Here is a 14077-nt window from a genome sequence, read left to right as displayed (position 1 = left end):
CCTGGCGTCCTCTGCTGTCCATCAGTCAATCACCTAGTAGCAGATACTTTCCCTCCACGTGAGCCGGTACCCTCCGTATAGATTGTGTATACGCGGTGTTCCTGTTCAGCTGCTGACGTGAGCCCCTGGATCTGGATTTCTCCATAGGCCTGATGACAGACAGTAACGAAAAGTTCTTTTCGTAAACACAGGAACTCAGTATTTTAAAGAGGCCTGACTTCGAAAGACGAGCAGCCTTTCCGCGCTGCCCTTCGCTTCTGAACGCAGCCCGAGGTTTCCTCTGAAAAGAGAAGGGTCTGCGCGCGGCCGGGCCAGCCGGGAGAAGGGGCTTTGGGGGGGCGGCGCAGCGGGCCCCGGGAAATGCCCCTGAAAGGGCTTCCGGGACAGACGGGCCGCCGGTCACCCCGAGAGCCTCAGGTCCCCAAGAGCCTCAGGGCCCCCCGCCGAGGCGGGCCGCGAGCTCCGCCAGCTGCCCGGGTCCGGGATCTCGTGGGCCGCAAGTTCTCGCGAGACCCAGGTTCGCCCTCCGGGCCGCGTTTGAGTCAGGAAGGCGGTTTGTGAGCACTGAGTTGGGCAGGTGAAGGCGGGGCCGCGGCCGCTTGAGGCCAGTCCCCGCGACCTGGCCGGCCGGTCTGGGGAACGCAAGCCTATGGCGTTTCCAAGGTGAAAGGCCGACTTCGACTTTCTCCCGAGGCGGACGGGGACCACCACGCTGCGGCCACCTATGAACCCGACCTCACTCCCCCGCAAGGTACGCGCGGCGCGGCGCCGCCCCGCCCCGGCGCTCAGTGCCGGGTCCGGAGGCCCCGCCCACCCCGCCCCGCCTCTCTGGGGCCCAGGGCCCGGCCCCGCTCCCGGCCGTGGCCCCGCCCTGGCGCTCAGTGCCGCTGTCCGGAGGCTCCGCCCTGCCGTGGCCCCCGCCCCTGGCCCGCCCCCTGTCGGCTGGGCGGGCCCCTTCCACTCCTTCGCCGTCCCCTCCCCCCGTGCCCTGCCTTGCTCTCCTCTCGTCTTCTTGTGCTCACTCTGCTCAGCGCTCCTGTCTTCTGTGCTCTCCTGCCTTCCCAGCCCCCATGATTAGTCTTGGGTCCTTCCCTCCGAGCCCAGCCGCGATCTGTCCTCTCTGTTTCTTGTTGTGCACCGCTGTTTGCGTGGAGTCTCCCATTAGACTGTAACCCCTGAGGGCAGGGCTTAGCGCTGCCTGGCACCTAGCAGACCCTTAGGACCATCCTTTCCCATTCTTCCTTTAGCATGTGAACTCATTGCCTGACTGCGGCTACATTCTCTGTCGTTGTGTTCCTAAACTTCTTTAGCTCATTGCCTGGCACAAAGGAGGTGCCTGACAAATATTTGTTGATTTATTGATTTCTTCTTTCCCCTTTTTTTCTTTCCGCTTTCTCTTCTTTCCTTCTGTATTTTCTCTGCCCTCTTGTCTCTGCTGTTCCCTGCCTTTCTCTCTACTCTCCCTTCTTTCTGTCCTTTTCCCGTCCTCTCCTGTCCTCCTCTTCTGTCAATCAATTAAGCAGCAAGCATTTATTAAGTGCCTTCTGTGAGCCGGACACTGTGCTTAGCGAGGGGCTGCCTTCCTTCTCCCTGCGTTAATTAATGCATTTTGTTTTTCTGTACATCATTTCCACATACCCCTCCCACCATCTGGTGAGTCTTGCCTTTTAACAAAGCAAAACATTTTTAAAAAATCAGCCGAAATAGCCACTGCACTCTGATAGCACCTGTAATATTCTGGACCCGTGGTTTCCAACCGCTCCAAAGAAATAAGAGTAGTGCATTTCCTTATCGTTTTTTCTGGGGTCAAGATTGGTCATTACATTAAGCTTTGGGAGGGGGAGTGGGGCCTTGACCTGTGACTTCATTGGGGTGACCTGCGACTCCTTGCATGGAAGCTCCCTCCACCAAGAAGATCCACAGGTTGTCTGTACCGCAATCTTAGAGCTGTTTGAGGGCATTGAGAGGTTAAGCAATTTGGTTATGGCCATGATGATGGTCAAAAAGTGGAATTTACAGTTCCAGACCTCTCTTCCTCCTGTCCCCCAACTAATCCCCCATCATTGTGTGTTTTTTCCCCCCTGATTCTTCTTACTTTGCAATATTTCACACAAGGGAGATGGTGTGGTAAGATAGAAGGATGCTGGGTTCAAATCTTGCTTTTGATGCTTAATTTGTAAAATAAGAGGGATGGGTGGCTTGAGGTTTCTTCCTGATCTGAGTCTCAGATCCTAATTCAGTGTCTTCTGCCCTCTCTTTTCCGTCCTTTTCCTCCTCAGACCCTCCTGTCTTCTCTTTCTGGCCGCTTTCTTTGACTGCTTCTCAAGTTCATGTTACTGGGGGGTCAGTGGAAGGACTGGGAATGATTAGCCTGGAGAAGAGAAGCCTTGAGGGGAGTGTGATGGCTGCTTTCAAAGCATTCAAAGGACTCTTGAATGGAGGAAGGTTTTGACTTGCTCTCTTTGGCCCTGGGAGCAAAGAGGGGAAGTAACCAACATGCACATTTAATTTGTGTAAAAAGGAAAAAACCCAAAATACTGAGAGCTGTTCAAGAATGGAATGGGCTGCCTTGGGTGGTTCTGGGTGCTGGAGTGTGACTGGGGAGGTCTTCGAGCAAAGGTCGGAGGGCCACATGTTGGTGAGACTGTAGAGAGAGATGAATTCTTGTTCAGGCTTCAGTTGAACTAGATGGAGAGCTTCTGAGGGCCCTTCGCATAGCAGATACTTACTGAGTGCAGCTTGACTTGGTTTCCTCCATTCTCCCTCCTCTCTCTGGTCTTCTGTTATTTTTTTCTGTCCTGTTCCCCTTTCTGGCATTATAGCCTTTCTCCTTCTGGTCCGGTCTCTTTTGTAGGTCTGCTTTCTTCCCCTCCTCTCTTCTCTCTGAGATGCTGTCCTCTTTTCTTTCTAGGCTTTCCATTTATCCTTTCTATCTTCTTAACTTTCTTTTTCTCCTCCTCTTCTTAGTGTCCTTCCCTCTCTCCTTTCTTATTTCTCGCCTCTATTCTCCTGTTGTTGTTGCTTTTTTTAAAAAATCAAGTCAATATTAAGCACCTAATAACTGACAATCTAAAGTTTGCAAAGCACTTCCATTTATGCATTTGAGCCATTGAGTATATTAAGTTCCATTATTCTCATTTCACAAACTGAGGAAACTGAGGCTCAGAGAAGTGAATGACTTGCTAATGGCCACATAGCTAGTAAATGTCAAAGGTGGAATTGGAACCTAGATCTTACTGCCTCTATACCCTCTGCTCTTTGACAAGATGCTAAGTTCTGGGTCTGGTGTTATTTGGTCCTGTCTGACTCTTCTAAACCCCGTGGAGCATACTGTCCAGGAGGTTTTCTTGGCAAAGATCCTGGAGTGGCTTGCCACTTCCTTCTCTAGTGGATTGGGGCAAACAGAGGTTAAATGACTTGCCCAGGGTAGTACAGCTATTGAGTGTCTGAGACTGGATTTGAACTCGGGTGTTCCCTATTCCAGGCCCAGCGTTTGCCATCCAGCTGCCCAAAAGAAAACTGTCCCTGCTCTCAAGCAGCTTATGTTAAGTTCTGTTGAGTATACATGTCATGGATATAGTAAACAGTTTGAGTAAGAAGACGTCATTTACAACTATGGGCGTCAGGAAAGGCTTCCCTGGGGATGTGGCCTTGGATTCTGGGGAGCTAACAAGAGTGAAGTTCAGGCGGAGTGGGTGCATGCGCAGAAGTGTGTTGCGGGAAAAATATTAACACTGTGAGCTACATTTAGGCACAGAAATAATTTATCATCTGTCTAGTATCTAAGCCATTTTTAGCTTGGGGGGAAGAGAAAGGTAGGGGAGGGAAGGAGGAGAAGAAGGGAAAGGGGGGTGTGTTAATTTTTCTTCTTAAGGACCTAGCGCCCTAAGCCTTTGCTGAATAACAAAATTGTTATCTCATTCCCTCTGGGATCATTTTCTCTTCATTCTAGGAGTTAAACCAAGAAACTTCCTTCCTTCCAACTTAATCTTAATCCTTTCTCTTTGGAGAAAGGGAAGGGGAAGGAAAAGAGAGCAAACATTTATTTAGGCCTACTTTGTGCCATAAATATCTCATTTGATTTTTACAGCCACACTGGGAGGTAGGCGCTATTATGATCCTCATTTTACAGTCAGGGAAACTGGGGCAGGCGGAAGTTAAATGACTGGCCCAGGGTCACACAGCAAGTAATTGTCTGAGGTCTAATTCGAGTTCAGGTCTTCTGGACTCCAGGCCCAGTTCTCTCTCTGTTCTCTGTCTAGCTACCTTGGAATATCTTAGTCAGTTCCTGGTAAGGAAGAGCTCTCTTCTAGACAAGAGTTAATTTGGTTAATTAATACAACTTCCTAAGAAAAGCCTTAGCTAGGGGGTGGTGGATGGAGCGCTAGGCCTGGAGTCCAGGAGATTTATCTCCTTGAGTTCAAATCTGGCCTCAGACACTTGACCCTGGGCAAGTTGCTTCACCTTGTTTGCCTCAGTTTCCTCATCTGTCAAATGAGCTGGAGAAGGAAATGGCAAACCACTCCAGTATCTCTGCCAAGAAAACCCCAAATGGGATTATAGAGTTGGACACAACTGAATAACAGGAACATAGTTGAACATTCAATATTGCTTTTTGAATAATTCTATTAAGAATAATAGCCATTTTCAGTGGAAAAAGTCTGTTTCTGCAGTGAGAGAGAAGATAGGTTTCAGCCCCAGTTCTCCAGGTTGGCCCTGGGGTGGCGGCTGTCTCTTGAGCTTCCAGCCCACAGACTGAGTGGCTAATCAGAGGGGGATTGCAGGGATCTCTCTGCTGATGCAGGATTCTCTTGCTTTGCCCGTGCTTGGATCTGGGTCACAGTTCTAGGTGGTGGTCCCGGGGCAAGGAGGAGCGCTGACGTGGTAGAGCTTTAGTGGTGGTAGAGGGGAAATCCTCCTCACATCCAAGACAGAAAACAGTGCTTGTGGACACTCATAGACCAGATAACAGGCCAGAAAAGGAGCAAACACCTCTCCCCTTATCATACCATGTTGGAAGAACTGAAAATTTACAGGTCCCTAGAAGTATCTCTGAAAACAACTGTACAAACCCCTGAAGCTTGGGACAGTACATTCTCCACATTGGAAGCAGACCTCTACCTTGATAAAGAGTTTATAACTCAAATAATTGGCTGGGATCATGAGCAAACCTTGCAAGAAGTGTCAGACCATAGAATCTTTTTTTGGTAACAAAGAAGATCAAAACATTCAACCAGAAGAAGACAACAAAGTCAAAGCTCCTACATCCAAAGCCTCCAAGAAAAATATGAATCAGTCCCAGGCCTTGGAAGAGCTCAAAAAGGATTTTGAGAAGCAAGTAAGAGAAGTAGAGGAAAAACTGGCAAGAGAAATGAGAGTGATGCAAGAAAATCATGAAAAACAAGTCAACAGCTTGCTAAAGGAGACCCAAAAAAATACTGAAGAAAATAACACCTTAAAAAATAGCCTAACCAAATGGCAAAAGAGGTCCAAAAAGCCAATGAGGAGAAGAATGCCCTAAAAAGCAAAATTGGCCAAATGGAAAAGGAAGTCCAAAAGCTTACTGAAGAAAATACTTCCTTAAAAATTAGAATAGAGCAATTGGAAGCTAGTGACTTTATGAGAAATCAAGACACTGTAAAACAAATCCAAAAGAATGAAAAATTAGAAAACAATGTGAAATATCTCATTGGAAAAACAACTGACCTGGAAAATAGATCCAGGAGAGAGAATTTAAAAATTATTGGACTATCTGAAAGCCATGATAAAAAAAGAGCCTAGACATCATCTTTCAAGAAATTATCAAGGAAAACTGCCCTGATATTTTAGAACCAGAGGCAAAATAGAAATTGAAAGAATCCACGATCTCATCCTGATAGAGATCCCAAAAGGAAAACTCCTAGGAATGTTGTAGCCAAATTCCAGAGTTCCCAGGTCAAGGAGAAACTATTACAAGCAGCCAGAAAGAAAAAATTCAAGTACTGTGGAAACGCAATCAGGATAATACAAGATTTAGTAGCTTCTACATTAAGGGACCAGAGGGCATGGAATGTAATATTCCAGAGGGCAAAGGAGATAGGATTACAACCAAGAATCACCTACCCAGCAAAACTGAGTATAATCCTTCAGGGGAAAAATGGTCATTCAGTGAAATAGAGGACTTTCAAGCATTCTTGATGAAAAGACCAGAGCTGAATAGAAAATTTGACTTTCAAATACAAGACTGAAGTGGAACATGAAGAGGTAAACAGGAAAGAGAAATCATAAGAGACTTATTAAGATTGAACTGTTTACATTCCTGCATGGAAAGATGATATTTATAACTCATGAGACCTTTGTCAGTATTAGGGTAGTTGGAGGGGAAAAAATATGTATGTATATGTGGATAGATAGATAGAGGGCACAGGGTGAGTTGAAGATGAAAGGGTCATATCTGGAGAATAAAATTAAGGGTGAGAGAGGATTATACTGGGAGAAGGAGAAAGGGAGAGGTAGAATGGGGTAAATTATCTCACAAAAAAAAAACAAAAGAAAGGGCTCTTACAATGGAGGGGAAACAGGGGAAGGTGAGAGGGAATGAGTGAATCTTATTCTCATAGGATTTGGCTTAAGGAGGGAATAACATACACACTCAATTGGGTATGGAAATCTGTCTTACCCTACAGGAAAATAGGGGGAGAAGGGGACAAGAGAGCAGGGGGATGATAGAGAGGAGAGCAGATTGGGAAAGGGGTAATCAGAAGAATACTTCTGAGGAGGGACAGGGTCAAAAGAAAGAATAGAATAAATGTGGGGGCAGGATAGGATTAAGGGAAATAGAGTTAGTTTTTCACAACATGACTACTATGGAAGTGTTTTACATAACTGCACATGTGTAACCTATATTGAATTGCTTGCCTTTTCAATGAGGGTGGGCGAGGAGGGAGGAATGGAGAAAATTTGGAACTCAAAGTTTTAAAAACACGTTTTAAAAAAATGTTTTCACATACAACTGGGAAATAAGAAATACAGGAAATAGGGTACAGAAATCTATCCTGCCCTACAGGAAAGTAGAAGGGGAAGGGGATAAGAGAAAGGGGGGGGAGAGACAGAAGGCAGGGCAGACTAGGGGAAGGGATATTCAGAATGCATGCCATTTTGGGGTGGGGGGAGGGATGAGATGGAGTGAAAATTTGGAACTCAAAATCTTGTGGAAGTAAATGTTGAAAACTAAAAATAAATAAACTTTTAAAAAAAGAATAATAACCATTTAATTAATATAAGTATAATATGATGTTGGTTGTGCCTAATTTTTAAAATTACATTTAGAGTTGTGGTAAACAGATTTTTAGCACTGAAAACTATTAGCAAATCAAAACTACTGCTAGGCCAAAGGCCATCAACCACTAAGCATTTATTCCTATGCTCAGGCACTGTGCCAGGTGCTGGGGACACAGTAGAAAGAGTAGAACATTTCTTCACCTGGAGGAGTTTAAAACTTTGGGGGAGACGGTATAGGCAAATCTAGGCACGCTTCAAATAGATACAGAAGAGATAGAGCCTTCAGAAAAGGGCTTCTGTGCTTGAAGGAAAGGGTGAGGAGGGAATGCCTTCCAGTCATGGGGGCTGGCCAGTTCAAAGGCCGAGAGGGGAAAAGTGAAGTGTTAGTGACTCTGGAGCCTCCCCTCTCTCTAGTGGGATTTTTAAAAATCACATGATCATTTACACATTTTTAAAATACTTGGAATGCTGGAGAGCCCTGCTCCTGGGGAGGCTGGGCCTGGTTGATCTCTTGGGCTCTGGAGTTCAGAGCTGAAGATAACTAGGCCAATTGGGTGTCTGTACCAAATTCAGCATCTGTACTATAAGCCCTCAGAAAGTAAGGGAGTGGGGCACCAGGATGCCAAGGAGGTGCACACTGGCTGGCTAGAACCTGAGCAGGTCAAAGTCCCGCCAATCAGAGTATGTCCAAGCCACCTCATGTCCAGCCTAAGTTCGATGGAGAAACCATGTGTTAAAACATTTTTTTCTTACTAGCTGTGTGACCCTAGGCAAGTCACTGAACCCCATTGTCTAGCCAAAAAAAAACCAAAAAAAACATTTTTCTTAAGAAACAAATAAACCATGTTTGAAGAATAAATAAATGATATTTTCAAGGCAATGTTCTATGTCCTGGAGATACAATGGTGAAAAAACCCCAACATGGCCCCTGCCCTCAAGCAGCTCACAGTGTAATAAAGGGAATATGACAGGTACACAAATAACTCTGGTGCAAGGTAAAATGTGATAAGGGCAAAGCATACATACAGAGAAAGTGCTTAGAGAAAATGTGAGGTGGGAAAGATCAAATGGAGGAACCAGGGCAAGTTTCTCGGAAAGGTTGGCCCCTTGAAGAGAGCCATTTTAGTGGGCGGAGAGGAGGAGGCATGGCCTGAGTGCATGCATGGAACCTGGCAAGGGAAGAGTGAGCTGAGGGAACAGCTACAGGGCCAGTTTGTCTGAGTGTGGGCCTGAGAAGGAGAGCCCAGGGACAGGAGACTGGAAAGGGAGATCACAGCTGTGTTGGGGAGGGTCTTCAGTGCTGAAGAGTCTGCTGTAGGCCACTGGCTCTCCTCTTTGCAATCTTAAAAATTATTGAAGCTCTTACAGAGCTTTTGTTTCTGTGGGTTATATCTACCCATAGTTACCATATTAGAAATTTAAATGGATAAAATGTTAAAATACTTATTCCTTTAAAATAACAATAGTAAGCCCATTATATGTTAACATTAGATAACATGTTTGTGAAAAACAACTGTATTTTCCAAAACAAAAAAATTAGTGAGAAAAATGGCAGTGTTTAACCTATTTTTGCAAACGTCTTTAATTCTAGATTGATGGAAGACAGCTAGAGTCTCATATGTGCTTCTGCATTCAATCTTTTTGTGATAATGTTGTTTTGGTGGTTGTATATGAATAAATCTGGCCCTAGATATGTAGTTGGAAGAGAGAGGAGTATTTTAATAAGCTAATGATATCTTAGTAAGTGGTAAAAATAGTTTTGACATCATGGCCCCCCCCGACTTGAAGGATAGCTACTTTAGGCAGTAGGGTCTCAGGGACCTCCATGGGTCCACAAGAAACTCACTTTGAGAACTGCTGTACTAGGTAATAAGGTCTTGGGGCCCCCCATGAGTCTGCAGACCTCACTTTGAAGACCACTGCTCTAGGTAATAGGGAGCAGGCAGATACATGCATTAGGAAGATTATTTTGGCAGCTGGGTGAAGGATGGATGGGAGAAGAGAGAGAAAGGAGGCCAGGAAGACCAGGTAGCAAGCTCATCCAGTAATTCTGGCAAGAGGTATGATGAGGCCCTGGAGTGGAAGGGAGAGATGAGAGAGATGGTAGAAGTACCATGGAGAAGGACTTCCCAGCCAGGTGAATGTGGGGAATAAGGGAAAGAGGGAAGAATCCGTGACAGAGGTTTCAAGCCTGGGTGGCCAAAAGATGAAGAATAGAAGATCTAGGGGAGAAAGATGAAGAGTTTGGTTTGAGGTGTGTTGAATTCATGGCATGACAACATCCAGTTGAGATGTCCAGCAGGCAGTTGGACATTGAGGGCTGGAGCTCAGTCAGGGGTTTGATTGGGGCTGGATTTTAAAGATGGCCACTGAAGCAGTGGGAGTGAGTGAATGAATGAATGAAAAAGCACTTAGTGTTTACTAAAAAGCACTTTGCTGAGTTCTAGGGATGTAAAAACAAACATACCAAACAGACTCTGCCCTCTAATAGCAGGACTGTGGAGCAAGAGTGAAGAGAAGGGGAGGGTACACGCCCTGTGCCCGTGGCAGTGGGTCAGAGCCCAAGGCTTCAGGGTAGAAGTCCACGGGCCGGAAGGAAAGGCCGGTTCAGGCAGCTGGCTTGGTGTAGCTGGGAGAGCAAGAAGAAAGATGAGGTCAGAGTCTTTGAAGGGGGTTAGATGAGTCACAACTGACATTGAAACTGACGTTTCAAAGTTTGCCAAGCTTTTGAGATATATTATCTTGTTTGGACCTCACTATCAACTGAGTGCGATCAATGCGATTTTCACTTCGTATTTCTACTCTCTCTACTCACCTAGCCCAGTGCCTGGTGCTTAGAGAGCGCTTCTTAAGGACTTGCTGATTGATGCTGGAGGGATTACTATCTCTAGTTTACCGATGAAGAAGCTGTGGAAGCCTCGTCAAAATTAAGTGTCATGGTTATAGTCATGGAGCCAATAAGTAGCTGAGGTAGGATTTGAATCCAGGTTTTCTTGTCTCAGAATCCGGCCCTTCGTTCACTCTGTCATGCTGCCTCCCAAGACAGAGTTTTCTTCCTTTTACAGGCTTAAAATTCATTGTCCTCCCCATTGAGCAAATGGGCTCATTTAGTCTTCAATTTAGCTTACTGTCAAAGCATAACGTGTTCCAAGAGGGATAGAATTTGGGTTTATAGCAATGACAAAAACAACGCACAAGTTTTTCTGTGTTAGGCTAATCATTTTGTTACTCTTCGGTTGTGTCCAGCTCTTCACAACCGCTTTTGGAGTTTTCTTGGCAAAATTAACTGGAGGGGTTTGCCATTTCCTTCTCAAGCTCATTTTATAGGTGAGGAAACTGAGGCAAATAGAGTTACATGACTTTCCCAGGGTCACACAGTTAGTAAGTGTCTGAGGCTGGATTTGAACTCAGGAAGATAAAGTCTTTCTGATTTTAAGGCAGGCATTCTATCCACTGCACCCCCTAGTTGCCCTTCTAGACTAATAGCCTTTTAGAAAAAAAAAAAAGAGAGATTTGCAGTGCATAGAGTGCTAGACTTAGAGTCAGAACATTTGAATTCAAATTTTACCTCAGATGCTTATTAACTATGCAATCCTGGGCAAGTCACTGTCAAACTCTGACAATAAAGGTTTTAGCAAAAGCTTTATACCAACTGTCAACTCTGACAAATAAAATAAAATAACACCAAAGAGCTCACAGAGATAATAAGCAAAAAGCCTTCTTTACTCCTTTGGAGGAGGGAAGCTAGGCATGCATGCCAGGGCCTCCTCTGTGGGGAGACCTGAGGCAGCGAGGCTAAGCCTTGATATGTATAATTGTGGCTAGACAAAGAGCTAGGCAGTGAGGGTAACAGCAACAATGAGGCTAGAGAGAAAAGAGCCATCCATAGCAGGGCCTCCTGACCGGAACACGATTCCTGCAGGTGCTTAGCTGAGCTCAGGGACCACGGGGGTGGGGGGGGGGGTAAGCTGGTGTGAACCAGAACTGTGATTTAGCTGCAGCAGAGTTCATCCGGAGGGTGAGCGCAAAGGACTGTTGTTGTGCCCAGCTCAGGGCCCACCTGCTTGCTGGGCCTTAGCTCTGGAAAACAGAGAGGAGTGAAAAGAGAGGGGTGGTCTTGGCATGGGGATCCTGACATCACTTAACCTCTGTCTGCCTCATCTATAAAACAGAAATAATAAGCATACCTACTTCCACGGGATATTGTGAGGATCCATTGAGAAACTGTTTGTAGAGTGCTTCACAAACCTCAAGGCGCTATATAAATGGGGCTATTTGTATTATTAGTGTTGTGGGTAGGATGGGTAGAACATCCCGAAATACCGAAAAGGAGGACTAGTTGATACTGCTCTGGGGACGTAGTCTTTATATGTTTATTCCATAGCTTCTTTGTGTTCTTTTGTCAATCTTGAAGAGAATTACATCAGTAAATTCATTTAACTCTGAATTAAGTAATTGCTTGCAACCAGTCTCTTATTTTGAACAAGGTTAGCTCAGCTAGCTTTCTGATTCGTTTTCTTAGTTGTGGGGTGGTGAAACATTTTTTCTTTGCATAGAACATCATCTATTCAGAAATTGAGACCCACACTATCGAGAAACAGCGGAAAGAGCTGCACCTGTTGATTGGGGAGCTAAGAGACCGGGACCGAGAGCTCAGTGAGATGGTTCTGGCACATCAGAGACAGCTTCTGGCGTGGGAAGATGATCGGCAGAAAGTGCTGACTTTGGAAGAGAGATGCTGCAAATTAGAGAGTGAGTACAGCCCAGCCAGGTGTTCCCCCTCCCCTGCAGCAACACCCCCCCCCATGCCAGCCCCCTGCTGCACCCCAGCAGACCCCCTGTTGTGCTTTCCAGCCATCCCCACAACACTGCTAGGGGCAATACTGGAAGGAATGCTGGAGAATTTGGGCAGGAACACACTGATTAAATGCCCACTGCTTGGAGTGTGTTCTACAGAGTGATTAGCACAGCACCTGGTGCATGGGCAGTGCTATGCCAATGCTTAGCTTAGAAAAAACCGTTATACGCCCCCATTGGAGCAAGCAGGCTCCTGAGAGATACGGCCCACGTAGATAACCTATGGCACAAATGGAAAAATAGTTAGTATTGCACTGGGGCAGCGTGGATCAAATGCTGTGAGCCCGAAGTGCTGTGTGAACATTAGCAAATATTCTTCTGTCATGGCAAGAATCATTAGCAAGTGACAGTGTTATTTTAAAAATTAGAAGAGAGCATCAATGGAATACTTTTTTAAAAAAATTAAGGGATAGTGAGAACAATAACAAAAAGGAAGTGGTAGTCTTAAATAACCACATGGCTTTATAAAAAGCAGGTCGTGCCGGACTAGTTTCATTTCCTTTTTTGACAAATTACTAGACAAAGTAGATGAAGGATGTGCTGTAATTTACCTAAAATCTTAGCAGAGCATTTACAGATTATTAAAATTGTAAATAGTTATAAACTAGATGATTGTGCGATTAAATGGGTTCAGGGCTGGTTGAATGACTAGACCCAAAGGATAGTCATTAACGATTCCATGCCAACTTGGAAGAACCAGTGAAGTAATGTAAGGATCTGTGCTTGGCCTTGTGCTAATTAACATTGTTATCAATTACTTTAACAAAGCCAATGATGGCATACTTATTTGCCGTTTGCAGATGACATGAAAGCTGGAAGGGGTGGCTTGGAGGGATGGCAGAATCAGGATTGACAAAAGATCTTGGCAGGCCAAGGCACTGTGCTGAATTGAAGAGGGTGAAAGTTAATTATTGTAAATATAAAGTTTTACATTTGGGTTCAAAAAATCAACTCCACAAGTTTATGCTGAGAAAGGCATAATTAGAAAGCGTTTCATCTGAAAAAAGTTTGGGCTTTTGGCAGACCTTGGTATAAGCTCAGTATGAGTCAACCATGTGATATGGTAGGCAAGAGTACCCACAGCTAAGTAGGGGATGGTCCTGCTGTGCTCTGCCCTGGTCAGACCATATATTGTGCTGTGTGGGGAGCCCCATTTCAGCTAGAAAGTGCCAATTCCAAATTAAGATTGGTTAAAGGTGAGTAGTCTAGAGCAGACTTAACAGGGATGTGATATTTGCCTTCCAGTATTTGAGAGACTATCACGTGCAGTAGGATCCGACTGGTTTCATCTGCTTGGCCCCAGAGGGTACAATTAGGAGTCAGGGATAGAAGGGGCAAGGAGGCATATTGAGACTTCATGTAAGGAAACATTTCTCAGCAATTAGGAATATTCACAGGTGCCTGGAATGGGCTTCCCAGAAGGCCAGGAATGTAGCAGTCACTTAATAAATGTTATTGACTCGGGCAGCTGGGTGGTGACACTTACTAGCTGTGTGGCCCTGGGCAAGTCACTTAACCCCAACTGCCTTAAAAAAAAAAGTTATTGACTGACGGGGCTCCCTTGGGCCTTCGCAAGACATCTTCAAGTCAAGGCTTATTGGTGGACTGGAGGCCCTCCAGCCCACAACACTGCCATCTAAACCAGATGAAAATGTAATTGGAAAATGTTTAACATAATAAATAAAAAGACAACACAACATAGATAATGTCAACTTGTAGTTTTCTAACTCAGTCTGTACCTGCAAGGATCTGTTTCTGCTGGAACAGAGGGGTGTCTTATTAAGGTTCCAACTGGGCTAGATAACCTCACGAGTCTTTTCCAACAGAGATTTTGTGATTCAGATTGCAAATTTGTGATTTGCTCTATCTGCTGTAGGAAGCCATTGAATGTTTCTAAGAAGAGCAGTACATGAGCAGATACGAGAAATAATCTAAGTGTACTTGTAAGGCAGTGTACAAA

General features: G+C 45.2%; 1 protein-coding gene across 2 annotated transcripts in view; it reads left to right on the top strand.

The window, feature by feature from the left end:
• Positions 1-17: 17 nt before the first annotated feature.
• Positions 18-14077, top strand: part of CCDC62 (coiled-coil domain containing 62) — a 58320-nt gene continuing 44260 nt past the window's right edge. For both annotated transcript variants that reach the window (XM_020970172.2, XM_020970170.2), the window contains exons 1-2: positions 18-751; positions 11817-12012. In XM_020970172.2, the coding sequence (XP_020825831.1) occupies positions 725-751; positions 11817-12012 (223 nt within the window). In that variant the 5' untranslated portion in view covers positions 18-724. The remainder of the gene's footprint in view (positions 752-11816; positions 12013-14077) is intronic.

This window comes from Phascolarctos cinereus, unplaced genomic scaffold, assembly GCF_003287225.1.
Source record: "Phascolarctos cinereus isolate Bilbo 61053 unplaced genomic scaffold, phaCin_HiC Scaffold_4;HRSCAF=312, whole genome shotgun sequence".
NCBI lineage: Eukaryota > Metazoa > Chordata > Mammalia > Diprotodontia > Phascolarctidae > Phascolarctos > Phascolarctos cinereus.
Note: the sequence above shows the minus strand (reverse complement) of the source record. Positions and strands in the feature narration are given on the sequence as shown.